At 41.2% G+C, this 23324-nt stretch overlaps 1 protein-coding gene across 2 annotated transcripts in view; it reads left to right on the forward strand.

Moving 5' to 3' along the window:
- Positions 1 to 23324, forward strand: part of FYTTD1 (forty-two-three domain containing 1) — a 33100-nt gene that overhangs the window by 1222 nt on the left and 8554 nt on the right. Inside the window, exons 2-6 of one of the 2 annotated variants that reach the window (XM_032264245.1) lie at positions 5073 to 5204; positions 17358 to 17506; positions 19000 to 19112; positions 22776 to 22872; positions 23246 to 23307. In XM_032264245.1, coding sequence (XP_032120136.1) covers positions 5073 to 5204; positions 17358 to 17506; positions 19000 to 19112; positions 22776 to 22872; positions 23246 to 23307 — 553 coding nt within the window. The remainder of the gene's footprint in view (positions 1 to 5072; positions 5205 to 17357; positions 17507 to 18999; positions 19113 to 22775; positions 22873 to 23245; positions 23308 to 23324) is intronic. The other variant, XM_032264246.1, reaches the window with a different exon arrangement.

Here is a 23324-nt window from a genome sequence, read left to right on the forward strand (position 1 = left end):
TTGTGTGTCTCTGGAACGCCTTTGGTTCCAGGTAAGAAGATGAGAACTGTTGGTTTTTAGGATTGTGAACTAAGCAGATGATCAGAAATAGTGAGTTTGGCCTCAAGTCTTGCCTTGCTGCTGTAAGAAATGAGAAACCGGGGCTGGGCGCGGTGGCTCACGTCTGCAATCCCAGCCCTGTGAGAGGCGGAGGCTCGCAGATGGCTTGAGCCCAGGAGTTCGAAAACAGTCCGGGCAACAAAGTGAAACCCGGTCCCTACTAAAAATAACACAATTAGCCGGGCATGGTGGCGCGTGCCTGTAATCCCAGCTGAGGTATTAGAATGGCTTGAACCCCCGGGCGGAAGTTTCAGTGAGCTGAGATCGCACCACTGCGCTCCAGCCTGGGCGACAGAGCAAGACTCTGTCTCAAAAAAAAAAAAAACAAAAAAAAACCTTTTGAGGTAAGGCCAAGAAATGCTGTAATAATGAATATTTATTGAGTGCTTACTGCCTACGAGGTCCTGTACTAAGCATTTTATATAATAACTCGGGTTATCCTCGTAATAACTCTGTGAGGATTGTACTTCTAGCGATCGAGAGCATGGAATCCAGAACCACACTGTCTCAGTTCAGGTCCTGGAGTAAGCATTTTATCTATTCAGTTTTATTTATTTATTTATTTATTTTTTAAGATGGAGTCTCGCTCTGTTGCCCAGGCTGGAATGCAGTGGTGCTATCTCAGCTCACTACAACCTCCGCCTCCTGGGTTGCAGTGATTCTCCTGTCTCAGACTCCTGAGTATGTGGCATTACAGGCACGTGCCACCATGCCTGGCTAATTTTTGTATTTTTAGTAGAGACAAGGTTTCACCATGTTGTCCAGGCTGGTCTCGAACTCCTGACCTCAGGTGGTCCTCCCACTTTAACCTCCTAAAGTGCTAGGATTACAGATGTGAGCCACCGAATTCAGCCAGCATTTTATGTATTAATTAGGTTTATCTTCATAATTCTGTCTGAGTTGTACTTCTATTGATTGAGATCATGGAATCCAGAACCACACTGTCTCAGTTCAGATCCTGCCTCTGCCATTTTTAGCCGTGTAACCACGGGAAGATTATTTCCCAGTTCTTCATCTGTAGGAAGGTGATAGTAGTTAGTATTTACCCATAGCGTTGCTGAAAGCATTAAATGAGTCAAAAGGCATATGTTAACTGACTTGGAACAGGATCTGGTACACGGCACTATATTTTATTTTTATACGTACACTATATATGTGTATATATCTATGTGTATGCCTTTGTTATTTCCATTTTACAGAAATCTGAGGCATAGAGAAATTAAGTAACTTGCTCCAAGTCATACAAGGAGTTAAGTGGTGGTGCCAGGATTTCAGCCTGGTTCTAGAGGCTCAAGCTATTTTGCACCTAGATTTCTTAAGTTTCTATATTTTCTATTTGCTCTTTAGTATGTATTTTGTTTGATGATTGCTATGTTCAAGTGAAGAAAACCGAGGAGTTCTCTTTGAGGTAGAAATGAAGTGCTGTTGGAGAGCTAAAACAGCTTGATCTCTCTCCTCCAGGAACATACAGCAATCCCTCTAAGGGCCTTTCTTTTGGTGAGAATTTTACAGAAATGGAAAGAAATGATAATCTGTCCTAGACGGTTAATATGCTTTGTGAATGTTTAATCTTACCAGGTTTTCAAAGGTTTTAGACTCTGATTGTTTTTTTTTTTTTTTTTGCTTTAAATCATGGCTTTGCCAGGTGTATATAAATTTCATATAGAGTACCAAGTTTACCAATAGCCTCATGGCTCAATTTCTTAATTTGAAAATGGGTGTTACGATGATACTTATTTCATAGGATTGTTGTGAATTAAATGAATACGTGTCAGAACTGTTGTTACTAACACTGATAATGCCTGTACTGTAGCACTGACTGCGGCCACCACTACTACACTACTGCTGCTATTACTGTTACCATGTATATTCCCCTAGTGCTGTGGAAGAAACTTAAAATAGCTCATTGTAAGGATTTTTTTTTTTTTAAATTCTGATATCTATGTATCTACTCATTGGGCAGGAGAAAGCCATTTTCTTCTTTTAGATTGAAAGAATGCTCTTGGCCATGGTAGCTTATTTGACTTATTTGAAGATATAGATAGTAAAATGTTGAAATGTGAAATGTAAGCTTTGCTACTTCTAATTTTTAGTTATATTTAGACTTTATATGTTGTATTTTAAAATTAACTTTTGTTAGAATTGTACTTTGTGCCTTTTTTTTTTTTTTTTTTTTTTTTTTGTGGTGTTTTTTTTTTTTGCCCAGGCTGTAGTGCAGTGGCACAATCTTGGCTCACAGCATCCTCTGCCGCCCGGGTTCAAGTGATTCCGCTAACTCAGCCTCCTGAGTAGCTGGGACTATAGGTGCCCGCCACCACACCTGGCTAATTTTTTTTATTTTATTTTAATAGAGATAGGGTTTCACCATATTGGCCAGGATGATCTTGATCTCCTGACCTCGTGATCTGCCCACTTTGGCCTCCCAAAGTGCTGGGATTATAGGCATGAGCCACTGTGCCCGGCCTGCCTCTTTTTTTTAATGCTCTCCAGACCAAATTCATTTTTTTGGCTTACTCTCAAGGCTTGAGATTTTAGACTTTTGATAAAGAGTAAGTAGCATTTTGTTAAAGGAAAATGGTCTCTCATAAATAGTGTCTTCCTAAGTATTCCCTTTATGCTTGTTGAGATACATGTTTATATATCTGGTGTTCATGAAACCTTTTAATTTTTTAGAAAAGTTTTTGAGTGCCTTTAATTTTTTTTTTTTTTTTTTTTTTTTTTTTTTTTTTTTTTTTTTTTTTTTGAGAGGGAGTTTCGCTCTTGTTACCCAGGCTGGAGTGCAATGGCGCGATCTCGGCTCACCGCAACCTCCGCCTCCTGGTTTCAGGCAATTCTCCTGCCTCAGCCGCCTGAGTCGCTGGGATTACAGGCACGCACCACCATGCCCAGCTGATTTTTTGTAGTTTTAGTAGAGACGGGGTTTCACCATGTTGACCAGGATGGTCTCGATCTCTTGACCTCGTGACGACCCGCCTCGGCCTCCCAAAGTGCTGGGATTACAGGCTTGAGCCACCGTACCCGGCTTAAGGGTGTTTTTTTTTGAGTGTCTTTAATTTTGATGAACTCTTTTGTGGTTGGACATTAGTTTCATGAAGACAGCTAAATATTTTGGGGAGATTTGTAGTATTTTGTGTAAATATTTGAGTGTAATTAAGAGTCTTAAACATTATAGATGGATTAGGTAGAATAGTAATATATTACGAAGGACCTTACAGTTATATTTCCTTCTCTGACTTCTGGAAAGACTATACTGACAAAAAAAATTAGAGTTTAATTAGTTTCATAGAGTTTTATTAAGTTGTTGACTGTATGCAATTTCTTTGTTTTATTTGCTTTCTCAGTTATCAAATGCTGGAATTAGGACTGTGGAGAAAATGTTTGGATAGTTCTTTATTCTTTCTTTTTTTTGAGAGACAGTCCTGCTCTGTTGCCTAGGCTGGACTGCAGTGGCATTATTGTGGCTCACTGCAGCCTTGACTGGTTGGGCTCAAGGAATTCTCTCACCTCAGCCTCCTGAGAAGGTGGGACCACAGGCATGCACCCGCATGCCTGGATAATTTTTAAAAATTATTTGTAGAGATAAGGTTTTGCTATGTTGCCCAGGTTGGTCTCGAACTCTTGGCTGAAGCAGTCTCCCATCTCACCTCTCAAAGTGCTGGGGTTACAGACATGAGCCCCCATGCCCAGCTGGATATTTCTTATATGAATATTTTTGGCTTCTGGTAACCTCCTTTAACAGATATAAATGGGAATCTGGAATACATATAGTTTTCTGATCTTCACCTTGTTCTAATACCATGTGGTATTAGAACAGTATGATGTTTGTGAATTACCTTGGGGCAGTTTGGAAGTATGTTTGGAAGTAACGAAGCATAGAAAGATCAGTATAAAAAGAAAAATAAGGTAACCTTGAAGTACTTTGCTGGAGGTGAGCCATTAGTATTTTTTTGTACTGTACCTTTATTATGGCACTTGGTTAATTTTGCATTTGCTATTTGCATGTCTGTTTCCATCAGTACTTTTAAACATATTTAGAAAGGGAACATATTTTACTTTTATTTCAATTACAGCACAACCTGACACATATATTCATTGCATGTAGTATATGCTCAATAACTGATTTTTTGCTGAATTTCAAAATTTAGTCTTTTAGTTGAATGGTTTAATTTTTGACTACCTATAGTTATATTGGAAGGTGGTCATTTTTTTTTTTTTTGGAGACAGATTCTCCCTCTGTCGCCTGTCACCCAGGCTGGAGTGTAGTGGTACAATCTCGGCTCACTGTAACCTCCACGTCCCAAGTTCAAACAGTTCTCCTGCGTCAGCCTCACAAGTAGCTGGGACTACAGACTTGCACCACCATACCCGACTAATTTTTTTTTTTCTTTTTTGTATTTTTAGTAGAGAGAGGGTTTCAACCATGTTGGTCAGGCTGATCTCGAACTCCTGACTTCGAATGATCCACCCACCTCAGCCTCTCAAAGTGCTGGGATTATAGGCGAGAGCCACCATGCCCGGCCAGAAGGTGTTCATCTTTAAATAATAGAGGCTTCTGTGATTTTGGAAAGTAAATAGGAATAATTTTTGTAAATAGGCTTTTGCTTATTTAAATTCATCAGGTAAGGAAGTACTATGGCTAATAGCACTCTTCATTAATTGGTAGATCTGTTTGGGCTATTGTGAAATGGCTGATTCTTGTTATTATCCTCTTATGGAATTGCTTTAAAAGTAGAAAAGAAGTTAGGAACGTAGAAAATCTTATCAGCTGGAAAGTGAGACTAGGCCAGGCGTGGTGGCTTATGCCTGTAATCCAAGCACTTTGGAGGCCAAGGCAGTTGGATCACTTGAGGTCGGGAGTTCAAGACCAGCCTGACAAACATGGTGAAACCCCGTCTTTATTTAGAAAAAAAAAAAAAAAAAAAGAAAGTGAGACTAAGTTAAAATGAAAATAATTGGCATTTCCTCTATCATAGATGATATCATCAAATTGAATCGAAAGGAAGGAAAGAAGCAGAATTTTCCGAGACTAAATAGAAGACTCCTCCAGCAAAATGGTGCCCGGCAATTCAGGATGAGAGTACGATGGGGAATCCAACAGAATTCTGGTATGTTTTGATAGTAAGCTTTAATGAAAAGCTGGCGTGTGTTCATAGTGTACTGTTTTCAGCATATGCTTAACACGTGGAAGAAATGCATCAATACTCTTGGTGTTTTATATTTCCTCTGTGCCTAGGTTTTTGTTTAGATCTAAAACCTGGTGGAAATTTAAATAGCCTTCAATAGGTGATATCACTGTTTCTTAAATATTTTAAGTCATTTTAAAGTAACTTCAGTTTATACGTAGTCTATATTATGTTCAGAGTTTAGAATTGCAAAGGATCTTATATATCATAAGTTCCTATCTCTATCCAAGTGAGATGTTCTTTTAATAGTCTGCCTAATGAGTGGCTAACTCCAGCTTAAATGTTCTGCAAAAGAGCATACTACCTCACAAGCATGAGCCACTGTGTCTGGCCTCTTAATTAAAGTATGCCTGTCACTTTGTAAAGTTATAGAAAGCAAATTCTCTTTTGTATATGCGAACCCTGTAAGTACGAGGAGACTACTGTTATGTTCTGCATTGTAAGTGACCTCCAGATTCCTTATCTTACCATCCAAGACCTTTAGGATTTGTTAAATCCTCCAAGGGTGAAACTCAGAATTGAATGCTTTAGATATAATGTGAAACTGTATACATTTAGTTATTTTTTTTATAATCTGGAAGCTTATTTATAACCATCTAGATTGAAGGCAGTAATTGAACACTAATATATATGGCTTGTTAACTTTTTTTATCAGCAATATCAGCATTTTAGAATAAATTTTTGTTCAAATAGAACTGAATCTTTTTCAGATATGTAAAAATACGTTGGCAAACTAACTTCCAAATTGATTTTTATTCTGTGTGTTGAAAAACAATCTCCAGTAGGTTGAACATAATTAGTTCTGTGTTTACAGCTAATATCCCAATATATCCTCAAAATATGTATAGCTGAAGCTGAGCATACTGGCTTATGCCTGTAATCCCAGAACTTTGGGAGGGTCAGTTGAATCCAGGGGTCTGAGACCAGCCTAGGCAATATAGGGAGACCCTGTCTCTACAAAAAACAAAAAAAATTAGCCAGGTGTGGTGGTGCGTCTTTCTGGTCCCAGCTACTTGGGAGGCTGAAGTTAGCCTGAGCCTGGGAGATGAAGGCTGCAGTGAGCTGTGATGGCATCACAGCACTCCAGCATGAGACTGTGTCAAGAAAGGCACATGTAACTGATATTGGGCTCTAAAAAAAATTTATTCATCTCTAATGATTTTTTGAACAGTTGAACCTAAGCGAGTGCATTTAATGACAGGTATTTAACTGTAGCAAAGGAAGTTTAGTTGCAATGATTTATATTTAAATATTTCTTTTAAATGTTACTGAACATACTATATTTTTTGTATGATTTGTTTTAAAAATAACTGTTGAGAGTTCTTAGAAGCCAGAAATATATTCATTAATTAATGTTTATCAAATATTTAACATTAATATACTCAGTATTTTTTGTTTTTTTTTGTTTTTTTTTGAGACAGAGTCTTGTCCTGTCACCCAGGCTGTAGTGTAGTGGCACAATCTCAGCTCACTGTAACCTCCTGGTTCAAGCAGTTCTCCTGCCTCAGCCTCCCAAGTGCCTGGGATTACAGGCTCACGCTACCATGCCTGGCTAATTTTTTTGTATCTTTAGTAGAGATGGGGTTTCACCAAGTTGGCCAGGCTGGTCTTGAACTCCTGACCTTGTGATCTGCCCACCTTGGCTTCCCACAGTGCTGGGATTACAGGTGTGAGCTACCACACCTGGCCTATTTCAGTGTTAAATACTTGATAGATGCTTTAAACTTGCCAGGTCCTGGGGTTACATAAAGATGGGGTCTCGTACTTCAAGGAAGTAATTTTTAGTATTAGAGATAAGATGAAAAAGGTAGTTTATGTGAGAAACGTCATAATAGAAATTGAAATAGTACTATATATAGGACTTTAGAGATTTTGTACTAAGAAAATTAGGAGTGATTTAATGGATAAGGTGAAATATGATCTGGTCCACGAAGGATCAGAAGAAAACTTTTCTTTTATGGGTGTTATGATCTGAGCCTTGAAATAAATGATATCTAGGGGCAGCTTAAGATCTCGTAACATTGAGCTTGCCCTTGTATGTTTATTGCTTACATGTGACGGGCTAAAATGAACAGCTACCGCTGTTACTGAATGTACAGAGATGGGATTGTCTTAAACTCTTATTGGCTAGAAAAAAGTTCAGATTTCCGTATTGTAATGTCAATGAGGATGTTAGCTTGAGGTAAGAGAAATAAGTGGGACAGAGAGCTCTTTGCAGATCCGCAATATGATTTCTGATGGCTGAACAAGTAAATGAATGAAATCCTTCTTACTTCAGACGTGAAAAATAATTTAGGCACTCAGATTCTTGGAGAAACAACCCAAATGTTCTTCTTTGGTAGAATGGTATAGCAGTTGTTCTCAAAATGTCATCAGGAGACCATCAGGGATCCCTAAGACTTGGGAATCCACAAGATCAAAGCTAGTTTTATATTAATACTAAGACATTAATTGTATTTTCACTCTTACTCTCTCAGGAATGTACAGTAGGCCTTGCCAGAGTCTACATGATGTCTGATAATTAAAGTAGATTGAATGCAAAAGCAGGGTCTTACTCACTTCAGTGGGCTGTAATAAAGTACTGTAGGCTAGGTAGCTTATAAACAACACAAGTTTATTTAGCACAGTTTTGGAGATTAGCAGTCCGAGATCAGGATGTCAGCAAGGTCAGGTTCTCTTTTAGGTTGCAGACTGTGGACTTCTTTTGGTATCCTTGTATGGCAGAAAGGCTAGAGAGCTCTCCAGGGTCACTTTTATAAGGACACTAATCCCATTTACGATGGTTCCATCCTCATAACTTTACCTCCCAAAGACCTCACTTGTTAATACAATCATATTGTTAGTATTTCAGCTTGTGAATTTTGGAGAGATACAGACATTCAGTCTGTAACAAGCAGTTGTGAAAATCTAGTTGTCTTCTATTAAGGCAAACGCCAAAGAGATGCAAAACAGTACCACCCTTCTTACTAAATATTTTTGTTTTAGAAAATAAAAAATAACTAATGGATACTAGAGTTAATACCTCAGTGATGGAATAATCTGTACAGGAAACCCCTGTGATACATGTGTACCTATGTGACAGACCTGCATGTCCTGCACATGTACCTCTGACCTGAAAATAAAAGTTACAAAAATTTGTTCTTTTTCATTTAAAAAGAGATGCTTACCCTATGTGTAATGAGTTTATTATTTTTTAAGTGAAATGATTTTTAACTAGCTTATTAATAGTTTTTATTTTGGCCAGGCGCAGTGGCTCATGCCTGTAATCCCAGCACCTTAGGAGCCCAAGGTGGGCACATCACCTGAAGTCAGGAGTTTGAGACCAGCCTGGCCAACATGGCAAAACTCCATCTTTACTAAAAATAGAAATATTAGCCAGGCATGGTGGTGCAGCCTGTAATCCCAGCTATTCGGGAGGCTGAGGCAGGAGAATTATTTGAACCTGGGAAGCAGAGTTTGCAGTAAGCTGAGATTGCACCATTGCACTCCAGCCTGGGCGACAGGAGCGAGACTCCATCTCAAAAAAGTTTGTATTTTAATTGCAGTAAATATAACCCACAGAAACAAAAACTTTGGAGTCCTCAATAATTTTTAAGTGTGTAAAGAGGTTCATGCTTGTAATCCCAGCACTTTGGGAGGCCAAGGCAGGAGGATTGCTTAAGCCCAGGACATCAAAGACCAGCATGGGCAACACAGGGAGAACCCATCTCTACAAAAAAAAAAAAAAAAGTGTAAAGAGGTACTGAGACTAAAAAAATTGAGAAAGCTGTTCTTAATAGAGGTAGAAAGATGGGAATATTTGTATGTTGCTTTGGAAAGGAGCCAATAATATGATTATATATACTCTAGGATGTGACATTTCCCAGAAAAATCCCTCAAATCTTTATTTAAATGATAAGCCTCCTGAAATTATTGAGACATATGATGTATGTGCAAAGAAATTCATTAACAGATTAGTCTTGGGATTCAAAAGAAAGATGAAACTATCTTTCTCTTGTTTTAGTTATCAACCTTAATTGAACCCGTGGAGTTTTTTGAAATAGATGCTCTGGCTGTACTTTTTTTTCTACAGGATCTGTAGAGATAGGGCTTTGAGGTTTTTTTTTTTTTTTTTTTTTTTTTTTGAGACAGAGTATCACTCTGTCACCCAGGCTGGAGTGCAGTGGCGCGATCTCAGCTTACTGCAACCTCCGCCTCCTGGGTTCAGGTGATCCTCCTTCCTCAGCCTCCTGAGTAACTGGGACTACAGGCGTGTACCACCACACCTGGCTAACTTTTTGTATTTTCAGTAGAAACGAGGTTTTGCCATCTTAGCCAGGCTGGTCTCAAACTCCTGACTTTGTGATTCACCCACCTTGGCCTCCCAAAGTGCTGAGATTACAGGTATGAGCCACTGGAGCCTGGCCTTGAGGATTTTTTTAAATCTCCATAGATGATTCTGATACCTAACTAGTGTTAAACTACTGCTCTGGTGGAGCTGAAAATGTAAAAGGATCTTCATAAAGGGTGGTAGTTGAAGTACATTCAGAATGAGGGTACTCTGGAACTCTGCAGAGAGGCTAAGTGAATGAAAACTAAGAAAAGAAAAGACTATTGCATTAAATGATGTCCTCAGTACCCCTTCATAGTGCTTTTTAGAATATGAGACCGTTACAGAGCATAAGAGGGGAGGCGAGATAATTGGGGCAATGTGTATAGATCTTTCTTACTTTATGTAATGTGACAGTGAAAGGGTGAAAAATAGAATCATTGCTAAAACAGATAGAACTAATGAAGTTTGTTCAAAGGTAGAAAGGTGGGAGAACAAATCTTATAGGCCTGATTAGAAGGTAGAGAAGGAGGCCGGGCGCGGTGGCTCACGCCTGTAATCCCAGCACTTTGGGAGGCCGAGGCGGGTGGATCACGAGGTCAAGAGATCAAGACCATCCTGGTCAACATAGTGAAACCCCGTCTCTACTAAAAATACAGAAAAAAAATCAGCTGGGCATGGTGGCGCATGCCTGTAATCCCAGCTGCTCAGGAGGCTGAGGCAGGAGAATTGCCTGAACCCAGGAGGCGGAGGTTACGGTGAGCCGAGATCACGCCATTGCACTCCAGCCTGGGCAACAAGAGCGAAACTCCATCTCAAAAAAAAAAAAAAAAAAAAGGTAGAGAAGGAGGCTGGGTACGGTAGCTCACGCCTTTAATCCCAGCAATTTGGGAGGCTGAAGCAGGCGGATCATGAGGTCAGGAGTTCAAGACCAGAGTAGCCAATATAGTGAAACTCCATCTCCACTAAAAATACAAAAAATTAGCTGGGCGTGGTGGCAGGCACCTGTAATCCCAGGTACTCAGGAGGCTGAAACAGGAAAATCGCTTGAACCCGGGAGGTGGAGGTTGCAGCAAGCAGAGATCTCGCCACCGTATTCAAGCTTGGACAACAGTCAAGAAAGTGGAAAGATTGATGAGTATGGGAACAATGTACCGTACTATACACGGAAATAGAAAGCACCAAGGGACAGAGTTCTATTCCGTACTTGTTTTTTTTGGAGAGGGAGTCTCACCTTGTGACCCAGGCTGGAGTGCATTGGTGCAATCTCAGCTCACTGCAAACTTCCTCCTGGGTTCAAGCAATTCCCTTGCCTCAGTCTCCCAAGTAGCTAGGATTACTGGCACCCACCACCACCCCCAGCTAATTTTTTGTATCTTCAGTAGAGACGGGGTTTCACCATGTTGGCCAGGCTGGTCTCTAACACCTGACCTCGTGATCTGTCCTCCTCGGCCTCCCAAAGTGCTGGGATTACAGGCGGAGTCTTGGTCTGTTGCCCAGGCTGGAGTACAGTGGCACAATCTTGGCTCACTGCAACTTCCGCCCCCTGGGTTCAAGCAATTCTCATGCCTCATCCTCCAAGTAGCTGAGATTACAAGCACACGCCACCACACCCGGCAGCTAATTTTTGTGTTTTTAGTAGGGATGAGGTTTCACCTTGTTGGACAGACTGGTCTCAAACTCCTGACCTAAAATGATCCACCTGCCTCGGCCTCCCAAAGTGCTGGGATTACAGAGTGAGCCACTGAGCCTGGCCTAAACTCACTCACTCTTGTGGAATATTTTTCACTTTCTTTCTTTCTCGAGGAAGATTGTTGGCATCAATCTCATCAGATTGCCATACAAATTACAGTATTCAGCACAGTGCCTGCCACAGTGAAGGGTAGCTGTCACATTATTTAACACAGATAAAATAGCGAGTCATTGTAGATTGGAATTAATTGTAATGGACAGTTTTTCCCAATATGGTTTAATCTTCATCTGGTTGCAATTTTAGAAGGAAATCACACATATGGCAGCAATAATTTGATTTAAAAATTAAAAAATTTAGGCCGGGCATGGTGGCTCACACCTGTAATCCCAGCACTTTGGGACATCAAGGCGGGTGGATCACCTGAGGTCAGGGATTCAAGACCAGCCTGGCCAACATGATGAAACCCCATCTCTACTAAAAAACTACAAAAATTGGCTGGTCGTGGTGGCGTGTGCCTGTCATCCCAGCTACTAGGGAGGCTGAGGCAGGAGAATCGCTTGAACCTGGGAGATGGAGGTTGCAGTGAGCTGATACTGTGCCACGGCACTGCAGCCTGGGCGACAGAGTGAGGCTCTGTCTCAAAAAAAGAAAAAGAAATTAAAAATTTTGAATATTTGTTGCTTTTTTCCTGATTATAAAAGTAATAGCAATCGGTACCTTTAGAACTGAGACAGAGCACTTGAGAAAGGAGCAGCACTGGAAGAAGCCTCCCCACCCCCATTCCCTGAGTTAGTAACTTTGTTGGAGAAAATAAAGCCATGGCCCACTGAATGGCAGGGAGGTTCACCGAGTTGCCATGCTGATGGAGCTCATTGGGAAGCCATCTGTGTGGGTGGTGCAGCTTTCATTCAGTGGGGGATAAGCAGGGCAGGACTCACGCAATGCCTGAAACTAGAATAGAATTAGACACGCTAAGGGCACAAAATTTAAGGTATCTGTCACAAATTGTGTGCCCTCCATGTCTCTAGCCTCACCATAGTCTTAGCCTGGTCCTGGAGGGCAGGCAGGTGAGGTACTGGATTTCCTATACTACAAGAACAAACTGAGAAGCACACTGAAACCTGAAAGAAAAGCCCCTTTCTCTGCAATCCCTATAGCACCCTCCCTTTACTAATACAGCCTGGGAGTTTCACATTGTGCCTTCTGGCAAGAGAGAAATCTTCTAATATCAGAAGCAGGGGAGGAGAGGAGTGACGTGGTAGGCAGCTGAAAGGCAGTAAGTGGATGAGAGCTTCAGCCATGATAACAGACTCTTTGTTTTGTTTTGTTTTTAGAGAAACACTTTCTTCTGCTCTGTTGCCCAGGTGCAGTGGATCATGTCTGTAATCCCAGCGCTTTGGGAGGCCAAGACGGGAAGATTGCTTGAGCCCAGGAGTTTAAGACCAGCCTGGGCAGCAGCAGGACCACATCTCTTTAAAAAAAAAAAAATGTAGCTGAGTGTGGTGGCATGTACTTATAATCTCAGCTTCTCGGGAAGCTGAGGCAGGAGGATCATTTGATCCCTGGAGTTTAAGGCTACAGTTAGCTATGATGGTATCACTGGATTCCAGCCTGGGTGATGGAGCAAGATTGTGTCTAAAGAAAACTATAATAATCAGAGTGGTCAGTGATATAGAAAAAGTGACATTCTTTTTTTCCCTAGGAATATAAATGAATGCAGTCATTCTGGAAGTGATTTTTGCAATATTATTAAAATCCCTAAGAGTTTTCTTTGGCTGGGCTTGGTGGCTCACACCTGTAATCCTAGCACTTTGGGAAGCTGAGGCGGGTGGATCATGAGGTCAGGAGATTAAGACCAGCCTGGCCAACATGGTGAAACCCCGTCTATAAAAATACAAAAAAATTAGCTGGGCATGGTGGCACACGCCTGTAGTCCAGCTACTCAGGAGGCTGAGGCAGGAGAATTGCTTGAACCCAGGTGATGGAGATTGCAGTGAGCCAAAATTGCGCCACTGCACTACAGCCTGGGCAACAGTGCGAGACACTGTCTCCAAAAAAAAAAAAAAAACGAGTTTGCATTACTGATACGAGGTGAGGTGGCTCACTCCTGTAATCCCAGCACTTTGGGAGGGCAAGGTAAGCAGATAATGAGGTCAAGAGTTAGAGACCAGCCAACATGGTGAAACCCTATCTGTACTAAAAATACAAAAAATAACTGGGTGTGGTGGTCGGCAACTGTAGTCCTAGCTACTCTGGAGGCTGAGGCAGGAGAATCATTTGAACCCAGGAGGGCAGAGGTTGCAATGAGCCAAGATTGCGCCATTGCACTCCAGTCTGGGCAACAGAGCGAGAGTCCATCTCAAAAAAACAAAGAGTTTGCTTTACTGTTTCACCTAGCATTTCATCGTCTAGAAACTTAAATCTTCAGAAAATAACCGTGGATGTGTTTAAGAATATGTTTAAGAATATATCTGAGTTCTATTGTGGTATAATATGCTTCTGTTGTGATATTATTTATAATTTAGAACTAACTGAAATGATTAGTATGAAGTTGGTTAGATCAAATATGGCATATTTAAAAGTGATGTGTAGGACACGTTGGGAGCCAGATGTAGGGCTGAGGGCCCCACAGGGTCGTGGGGTGAGCCTTATGCTGTGCTGAGGCGCAGGATTCGAGAAATAAAGAGACAGGACACAGAAGTACAAAGAAAACACAGCTGGGCTCGACGGGCCACGCCACCTATATGTGGAGTTAGGCGAGGCCCCGAATGTCCAGAAGCGTGAGTATTTATTGTGTATAGGTTAGGGGGCAGGGCAGTGAGTAAAATCATCTTTTAAGGATGGTCATAGGGTTGTGAGCAATAAAACAGGGGGTCCACCCCCATTAGGTCACCTAGGCCAGGAGGTGGACAGTGCACAGCAAGGGGGCCGTACCCATGAAGGCAAGGGCCGTGTGCAGTAAGGGGTCCACCCCCATTAGGTCACCGAGGCTTGAAGGTGGGCCGTGCGCAGTGAAGAGGGTGCAGTGTGTGATACTTCTATCTATGGGCAAACTACTTCTAAGAAGATTTATAGGAGGATGCTTTAAGTCACACAGTAGTGACAGAGCTGTCAAGGTTACCGCCACCTTCTGGCAGCTTCCAATGGGGTCTATGGGAAGATGCTTTTTAAGCAGCACAGTAGCAAGAGCTGATAAAGTTCACGGTCACCAAGGTGGATTGCCGTTCTGAGGGCAGCCTTCCACAAGAATTGGAGCAAGGTCCTACAACTCCTTTATCAGGAGGAGTGGCTCTCGCCCCAAGCCTGACATACAGCAGGTATATTTACGATACTGAACGCTGCTGCCTGAGCCATGGGTTCTTGTCCTGGTATAACTGTTTTCCCTTAAATCATGCTCTGCACTGTGTCTGCTCTAGGCATTCCTCCGGTTATAAGCTGCTTATTCCTTAATTCATGCTCTGTAGTGTGTCCACTCTAGGCATTCCTCCGATTATGAACTAAGATATAATTATAGGTATATATGTAGGGAAATATTCTTTAGGCACTCATACTATCAACTATTATATGATTATATATAGAGGATTATATAAAGGGAGCCTTCAAGCCCTATTTCTATAAACTAATATATGATTATGTAAAGGATTATATAAAAGGAAATAGCTGAATAGTAACACTATAAAGTGAGATGTTCCTCAAGCCCTAACTGTGCCAGGGTTCTGCTTGGCTGTCATTCCTCGGTGCCTATATGGGGGGTTACCCACATAATGCAATAAAAATATATCAGAAACATGGGATAATATATTCACGGAGTAGGTGTGTGTATGTGTTTGAGACAGGGTCTTGCTCTCTCATCCCTGGCTAGAGTACAGTGGTTGCAGTAGCTCACTGCAACCTATGCTTCCTGGACTCAAGTGGTCCTCCTGCCTCAGCCTCCCTATTACCTTGACTACAGGTGCACACTACTGCACCTGGCTAATTTTTGTAGTTTTTTAGAGATGGGGTGTCGCTATGTTTTCCTCGTTGGTCTCAAACTCCTGGGCTCAAGCAATCCACCCTCCTATCCCTCCCAAAGGCTGGGATTATAGGCATGAGCTACCACGCCCAACCTACCATACAGCATTAATGTAGGGCTACGAAATAGTATGTAGAGCTACATAGCTGCTGAAAGATTGACTCGGTTCACCTTCTACTATAAAATTGAGGCACTTACTACTATGAAATTGAGAATTACCAAATGTGATAGTCTTTGAGTTGCTTAAAAATAGTTGAAACCAGGGGCCGGGCACGGGGGCTCACACCTGTAATCTCAACACTTTGGGAGGCCAAGTCAGGCAGATCACGAGGTCAGGAGTTCGAGAGCAGCCTGGTCAACATAGTGTAACCCTGTCCCTACTTAAAATACAAAAATTAGCCTGATGTGGTAGTAGGCGCTGTAACCTCAGCTACTTGGGAGGCTGAGGCAGGAGAATTGTTTGAACCGAGGAGGCAGAGGTTGCAGTGAGTCGAGATCACGCCATTGCACTCCAGCCTAAGTGACTGTGAGACTAGGTCTCAAAAAAAAAAAAAAAAGTTGAAACCAAAAATGTTAACTTTTAAAGTATGTATATACACAAGTAAAAGAAAACCTTGCAAGACAGAATGTTAGTGGTAGCTCTAAATGGTAGGCTGATGGGTGACGTTTATTTTCTTATTTGTACCTTATGTGTACAAATTCTGCAGTGAGCAAGTTTATTTTTTGATTTACTTTGTTTTTGAATTTAACAGGCAGCCCCTGAACCAGAATAAGTTCCGAAAGGTTCTCTATTGTTTTTTTTTTAACTAGAAAAAAGTATTTATTTATTTATGTATGTATTTTGAGACCGAGTCTTGCTCTGTGGTCCAGGCTAGAGTGCAGTGGCACCATCTCAGCTCACTGCAACCTCGGCCTCCCAGGTTCAAGCAATTTTCCTGCCTCAGCCTCCTGAGTAGCTGGGATTACAGGCGCCTGCCACTGCACCCAGCTAATTTTTGTATTTTGAGTAGAGGTGGGGTTTCACCATCTTAGCCAGGCTGGTCTTGAACTCCCAACCTCGTGATCCACCCGCCTCGGCGTCCCAATGTGCTAGGATTACAGATGTGAGCCACCGCACCCAGCCTAATTTATTTTTTAATCTATTTATTTTTTGGAGACAGATCTCACTCTGTTACAGCCTAGAACACCTGGGCTCAAGTGATCCTTTCACCTCAGCCTCCTGAGTAGCTGGGTCTACAGGCATGTGCTACTGTGCCCAGCTAATTTTTAGAGATGAGGCCTCACTGTGTTGCCCAGGCTGGTCTTGAACTCCTGAGCTCAAGGGATCCTGTTGCCTCAGCCTCCCAAGTGCTGGGATTACGGGCATGAGCCACTGTGCCCAGCCTGAAAAAAGCATTTAAATAGGTAAGATATATAATGAAAAACCAAAGTCAGTAATGTCAGATGCCACAGATTAAAATGTGTCTGTTGGTACTCACTGGGGACTTTAGTAAAAGCAGTTTGAATGGAGTAGGGCTGATAATGAAGCCAGATTGCAATGTGCTGTCGTAAGTAAATTAGAGATGAGATAGTGATTCCACTCTAGATCAGCACTGTTCAATAAAAATGGAGCACATATTAACATGATTTATTTAGCCCAATATCTCTAAAATATTTCACTGTATAATTTATATAAAATAATGAAATATTTTACTTGGAAATATCTCAATTCAGACTAGTACTCAACTTCATGTGCTCAATAGCCACATATGGTTAGTGTCTACCATGATGCACAGGTAAAGACTGTCTAGACTGTCCTGTTTGTTGAGAAACTAATGACAAAAGAGTATGGCCAGAGGCAACATTTGAGAATCCTGTAGTTATTTACAGTCCCCTCTAGCCACAGAACCCTTCCCAATGCAGCAAATTGCCTCTTTATAATAAAATATTTTATGTAATTAAAAAAATAATAATATTCACAACTTCTGCCTTCCTTGGGAAATAGAATATCCTGTGACCCTCCCAGTTGAATTCTTAAATTGATATTTTCTTTTTTTTTTTTTTTTTTTTGTCCTCCTACAGGTTTTGGTAAGACTAGCCTGAATCGTAGAGGAAGAGTGATGCCTGGAAAGAGACGTCCTAATGGAGTCATTACTGGCCTTGCAGCTAGGAAAACAACTGGAATTCGAAAAGGAATTAGCCCTATGAATCGTCCACCTCTAAGTGATAAGGTAGGATGATGGTTTAATCCTGGATTAGATAATCCTTTTCCTTTATTTATACTAACATTTCTGTGAATAAGGTTAAGAGAGCATTTTATTTCTTTTTATGTAGTACTTTGGGATTGATATTAAAAAAATTTAATATTTAAATAAAAATCAATGCTATTTATAAAGAGTACCTAAATTTCCACATTCTCGAATATAACTAAGCTTTTTGTTTGTTTGTTTGTTTCAGTATATAGACAGAAGCTCACTCTGTTACCCAGGCTGGAGGGCAGTGGCATGATCTTGGCTCACTGCAACCTCCTCCCTCCAGGTTCAAGCGATTCTCCTGCCTCATCCTGCCAAGTAGCTGAGATTATAGGTGTGCGCCACCACTCCCGGCTAATTTTTATATTTTTAGTGAAGATGGGGTTTCACCATGTTGGCCATGCTGGCTTAAACTCCTGACCTCAAGTGATCTGCCCACCTTGGCCTCCCAAAGTGCTGGCATTACAGGTGTGAGCCACCACTCCTGGCCGAAACTTAAGACTTTTTTTTTTTTTTTTTTTTTTTTTTTTTTTGAGATGAAGTCTTGCTCTGTTGCCCACACTGGAATGCAGTGGTGCAATCTCGGCTCACTGCAACCTCTGCCTCTGGGGTTCAAGTAATTCTCCTGCCTCAGCCTCCTCAGTAGCTGGGACTACAGGCGTGTGCCACCATGCCTGGCTAATTTTTGTATTTTTAGGAGAGATGAGGTTTTACCATCCTGGCCACATTAGTCTCGAATTCCTGACCTTGTGATCCACCTGTCTTGGCCTTCCAAAGTACTGGGATTACAGGTGTGAGCCACCGCGCCTGGCCAAATTAAGACTTTTTAATGTGATTTAGTCAATGGATATTTTTGAAATACTTCTCATATACTTCATAGAAGAATCCAGATAAAGTATAAGGTCCATATTTGTCAAGAACCTTAGAGAAGTCTTTATGGAGAACATGGATATCTGAATTAGGCTTTAATGATGGATTTAATTTATATATGTTGAGGAAGAAAGAGGATGTTTCATATGCTTTTTCTTTTGTGATACTGCATTTTGCGTTTTGCCTCTAACCATGTCTACTCCAGCTTCTTTGCAGTCATAACTTCCCCCGCTTTGTTTTCAGCATGCATTTGTTTTGGAACTTGGCTTTTTAAAATTTATTAGTGTTCAAAAATCATGTTTATATAAATTATCCCCTAATTTATATCTCTGGCTCTCTGATTCTTCTCTTGAGTTCCAGAGCCATGTTTCCCCATCACCTGTGGATCCCCTGAGTACCTCACATATTTTAAAGATAATGTATGGTTTTCATCTTTTCAATCACTTGGACTAAGTTTTCAAGTTGTTTTAGTTTCTCCATCTCCCTTATCTGCACATTCAAGCAGTTGTCAATCCCTGTTCATTCTGCACCAGAAATGTTTATTGTAGTAGGATATATAGAAAAATACAATTTGATTAACACAGTGTCTTGCCTTCTGATAGAATATAGAACGATATTTTCCGGTGTTAAAAAGGAAGGCGAACCTTCTGAGACAAAATGAAGGGCAGAGGAAACCAGTTGCAGTTCTCAAGAGACCTAACCAGCTAAACAGAAAGTAAGTACTCAGATATAATGATGAGTTATCTTGCATTAAAAAACACTTGGACTAAGTGGCGTGAAGAATGGATTTGCAGTGATTTTTTTAGTTATCTGGTCATTTTCAAGATATATTTTGGATGTCTATCTGAATATCCACATGGACGTATCCAGTAATAGCTTCTGTTTGTTGGATGAATTGTTACTGATTAATTTAACTATTATAAGCTTTTTGATTTTTTTTTTTTTTTTTTTTTTTTTTGAGACGGAGCCTTGCTCTGTCTTCCAGGCTGGAGTGCAGTGGTGCATTCTCGGCTCACTGCAACCTTCGACTCCCTGGTTCAAGTGATTCTCCTGCCTCAGCCTCCCGAGTAGCTGGGATTACAGGCACACACCACCACACTCAGCTAATTTTTGTATTTTTAGTAGAGACAGGGTTTCACCATGTTGGCCAGGATGATCCTGATCTCCTGACCTTGTGATCTGCAACCTCAGCCTTCCAAAGTGCTGGGGTTACAGGTGTGAGCCACTGTACCCGGCCTTTCTTTTCTTTCTTTCTTTCTTTATTTGTTTTTTGAGAATGAGTCTCACTCTGTCACCCAGGCTGGAGTACAATGGCGCGATCTTGGCTCACTGCAACCTCTGCATCCTGGGTTCAAGCAATTCTCCTGACTCAACCTCCCAAGTAGCTGGGACTACAGGCACGTGCCACCACTCCCAGCTAACTTTTGTATTTTTAGTAGTAGAGACTGGGTTTCACTGTGTTAGCTAGGATGGTCTGGAACTCCTGACCTTGTGATCCACCTGCTTTGGCCTCCCAAAGTGCTGGAATTACAGGCGTGAGCCCCTGCGCCCGGCCCCATTATAAGCTTTTTAAAAAGCATCACTCTGCTTCTTTACCTCTTTGACATACGGAATAAAATTGCAAAAACTGATCACTTTGGTAGAACTCTTTTTTTCCCCGTTTTGTGATTCAGGGTCTTCTCCCTCTGTTGCTGAGGCTGGAGTACAGTGGCGCCATCACTGCTCACTGGAGCCTCGACGCCCTGGGCTCAAGTGATACACCCACATCAGCCTCTCGAGTAGCTGGGACCACAGATACATGCTATCATGCCCAGCTAATTTTTAAAAAAAAATTTTTTTAGAGATGGGGTCTCACCATGTCACCCAGGCTGGTCTCAGTTCCTGGCCTCAAGTGATCCTTCCACCTCAGCCTCCCAAAGTGCCGGATTATAGGCATATGCCAGTGTGCACAGCTCTGGTAGAACTCTTAACATCTCAGAATTATTCAAAATTGGGAATTCTGGAAGCAATTTGTTAGTCTGGATGGCTCTTACTAGAACACTGAATCACAATGTTTGTTAGTCGTGGAAAAATCAAACTTTCTTTTTTTTTGAGACGGAGTTTCACTCATGTTACCCAGGCTGGAGTGCAATGGCGCGATCTCGGCTCACCGCAACCTCCGCCTCCTGGGTTCAGGCAATTCTCCTGCCTCAGCTTCCTGAGTAGCTGGGACTACAGACATGCGCCACCATGCCCAGCTGATTTTTTGTATTTTTAGTAGAGACGGGGTTTCACCATGTTGACCAGGATGGTCTCGATCTCTTGACCTCGTGATCCACCCGCCTCGGCCTCCCAAAGTGCTGGGATTACAGGCTTGAGCCACCGCGCCCGGCCTTGGAAAAATCAAACTTTCTAAGGAGAATTCTTCGTGCATACTCCTTAAACTGAAGTTATTTTTATACTAAATCAAATAATAAAAATCTAAAAATCATGGCCTGTGAGCTGGGTGCAGCGGCATGTGTCTGTGGTCTCAGCTACTTAATAGGCTAAGGGAGGAGGATCTCATGAGCCCAGGATGCAGGGCTAACCTAGGCAACGTACTGAGACCCACATCTCTAAAATAGAGAAGAAAAATTATGATCTGTTGTTATGGCATTCTGTTCTCTGTAAGGACAAAGTAGATGAAGTTGATGAGGTGTGAAGTTTCCTTACTCAGTTTCAAGTACTATTATCTTAAGTAGAAGATAATTCAGAAAAGAAAACCTGAAATGAGGTTTTTAAAAAAGTGGAATGGCTGGGCACAGTGGCTCACACCTATATTCCCAGCACTTTGGGGGACTGAGGTGGGTGGATCATCTGAGGGCAGGAGTTTGTGACCAGCCTGGCCAACATGGCAAAACCCCATCTACTAAAATACACAAATTAGCCAGACATAGTCACGCATGCTGTAGTTCCAGGCCCAGGCTGAAGCAGGAGAATTGCTTAAACCCAAGAGGTGGAGGGTGCAGTAAGTCAAGATCGTGCCACTGCACTTCAGCCTGGGCAACAGTAGTCTTGAAAAAATTTTAAAAAAATAAAATAAATGGAATGGCTGGAATTGCAGTTTTAACCACCATCTTTTGGGAATCACTTGATAATACCTTTTGTGAACGGGAACCTTCTCAAATAAGAACCCATCATTTACGTGAGACTTAGGTGTTAATTGGGTTAGCTAGGGGAATTTTACACTTGAACCTCTGAAAGGTTGGAGGTAAGACTAGGGAATCTGTTAAACACTTGTTTATATAGTGTTTTATATTTATCAGTAGATCAATTGAAGACATGGAATATTAGAGGATTGAATATTTCATAGATAAATATGAAATTTTAATTTTTCATACTTCACCAACTTCCTATAGAAAACAAATTAGGTGCCTCAAACCACCATGGCACATGTATACCTACATAAAACCTGCACATTCAGCACATGTATCCCAGAACTTAAAAGAAAAAAAAAAGAATTGGTTAAAATCAAACATAATTAAAAGCATTGTTCTATGCATGAAAGAACAAGAAATAGAAGAGTATAAGTTTTTCTGTGGTTTATTTATTTATATTTTGAAATGAAGTCTTTCAAGTCTTGTTCTGTTGCCTGGGCTGGAGTGCAGTGGCGTGATCTCTGCTCACTGCAACCTCTGCCTCCCTGATGGAAGTAATTCTCATGCCTCAGCCTCCTGAGTAACTAGGACTACAGGTGCATGCCACTAAGGCTGGCTAAGTTTTGTGTTTTTAGTTGAGACAGGGTTTCACCATGTTGCCCAGGCTGGTCTGGAACTCCTGACCTCAAGTGATCCACTCACCAGTTTCAAGTACTATTTATTTAATCCCCAAACTGCTGGGATTACAGATGTGAGTCACAATGCACAGCCTTTGTGGTTTATATTAATGCATAAAGGTTTCTGAGTGAGGAAGGAAGAGAAAGCTGGAAGAGGAGATGTTATTTTTCAAACCAGTCTCTTTATTTTTGTTTGTTCTCATATTCTGTTTGACTACGATGTGCCTATGTGTAGTTTTTCTTTGTACTAATCCTGTAAATTGTAAAGTTATGTTTTCACCAAATATAGTAAATAGTACTAAAAATGTGATTGTTAATGTCTTCAGAAGATATATAGAATATTAGAGGATTGAGTATTTGGAAAATAAAGTAGTTTGAAATTAACGTGGTTATGTGCTATGCTTCGGAGGGAGGTATTTGTTAATCAAGTCTCGGATAGCTTCATGTAAATAAGGAAATAATTCAGAGTTTGTTACTTGCACCTCAAGTTTGCAGCCTATGAATTTAACTAGTTTTGCTTATTTTTCCTTAAGATGTTTGAAAGTAGTTAAATGGCTTAGCATGGCATATGTGTTTTTGTTGCAGAAATAGCATTCCAGCTAATTTTACCAGGAGTGGAAATAAATTAAATCATCAGAAAGATACTCGTCAGGCAACTTTTCTTTTCAGAAGAGGCCTGAAGGTATTAAAAACACTTTGGCAGTGTGTGTTTGTGTGTTTACCCAAAGAGGAACCTGAGCAGCCACCTTTAGTAAGTCTCAATCATAGGCAGTGTTGGGTTCGGGATGTGGAGAATGTGACAGTAGATTAGTTCTTTCTATTATATTTTTTCTATATTTGTCTTTTGTTACCCTCAATAGAATTTAACATGTTATTTGGGAATAAACTTGTATTTGCCACTTGCTCTCTTACAGGAATTTCAACAGGGAAGTGTTGCCAGAATAGCACAGGCCCCTCTTCTGCGTTCATGCCCATACCCCACTGGGTTATAAAGTTCTAGAGCAGGATCAATCCGCTGCTTTCTGTGGGACCTACTGCTTTTTTTTTCCCTTCAGGTTCAGGCCCAGTTGAACACAGAACAACTGCTAGACGATGTAGTAGCAAAGAGAACTCGTCAGTAAGTTTCAATTTGTT

The sequence above is a fragment of the Sapajus apella genome, unplaced genomic scaffold (assembly GCF_009761245.1).
Source record: "Sapajus apella isolate SASKATOON/1434 unplaced genomic scaffold, GSC_monkey_1.0 scaffold143, whole genome shotgun sequence".
NCBI classification, from domain to species: Eukaryota; Metazoa; Chordata; class Mammalia; order Primates; family Cebidae; genus Sapajus; species Sapajus apella.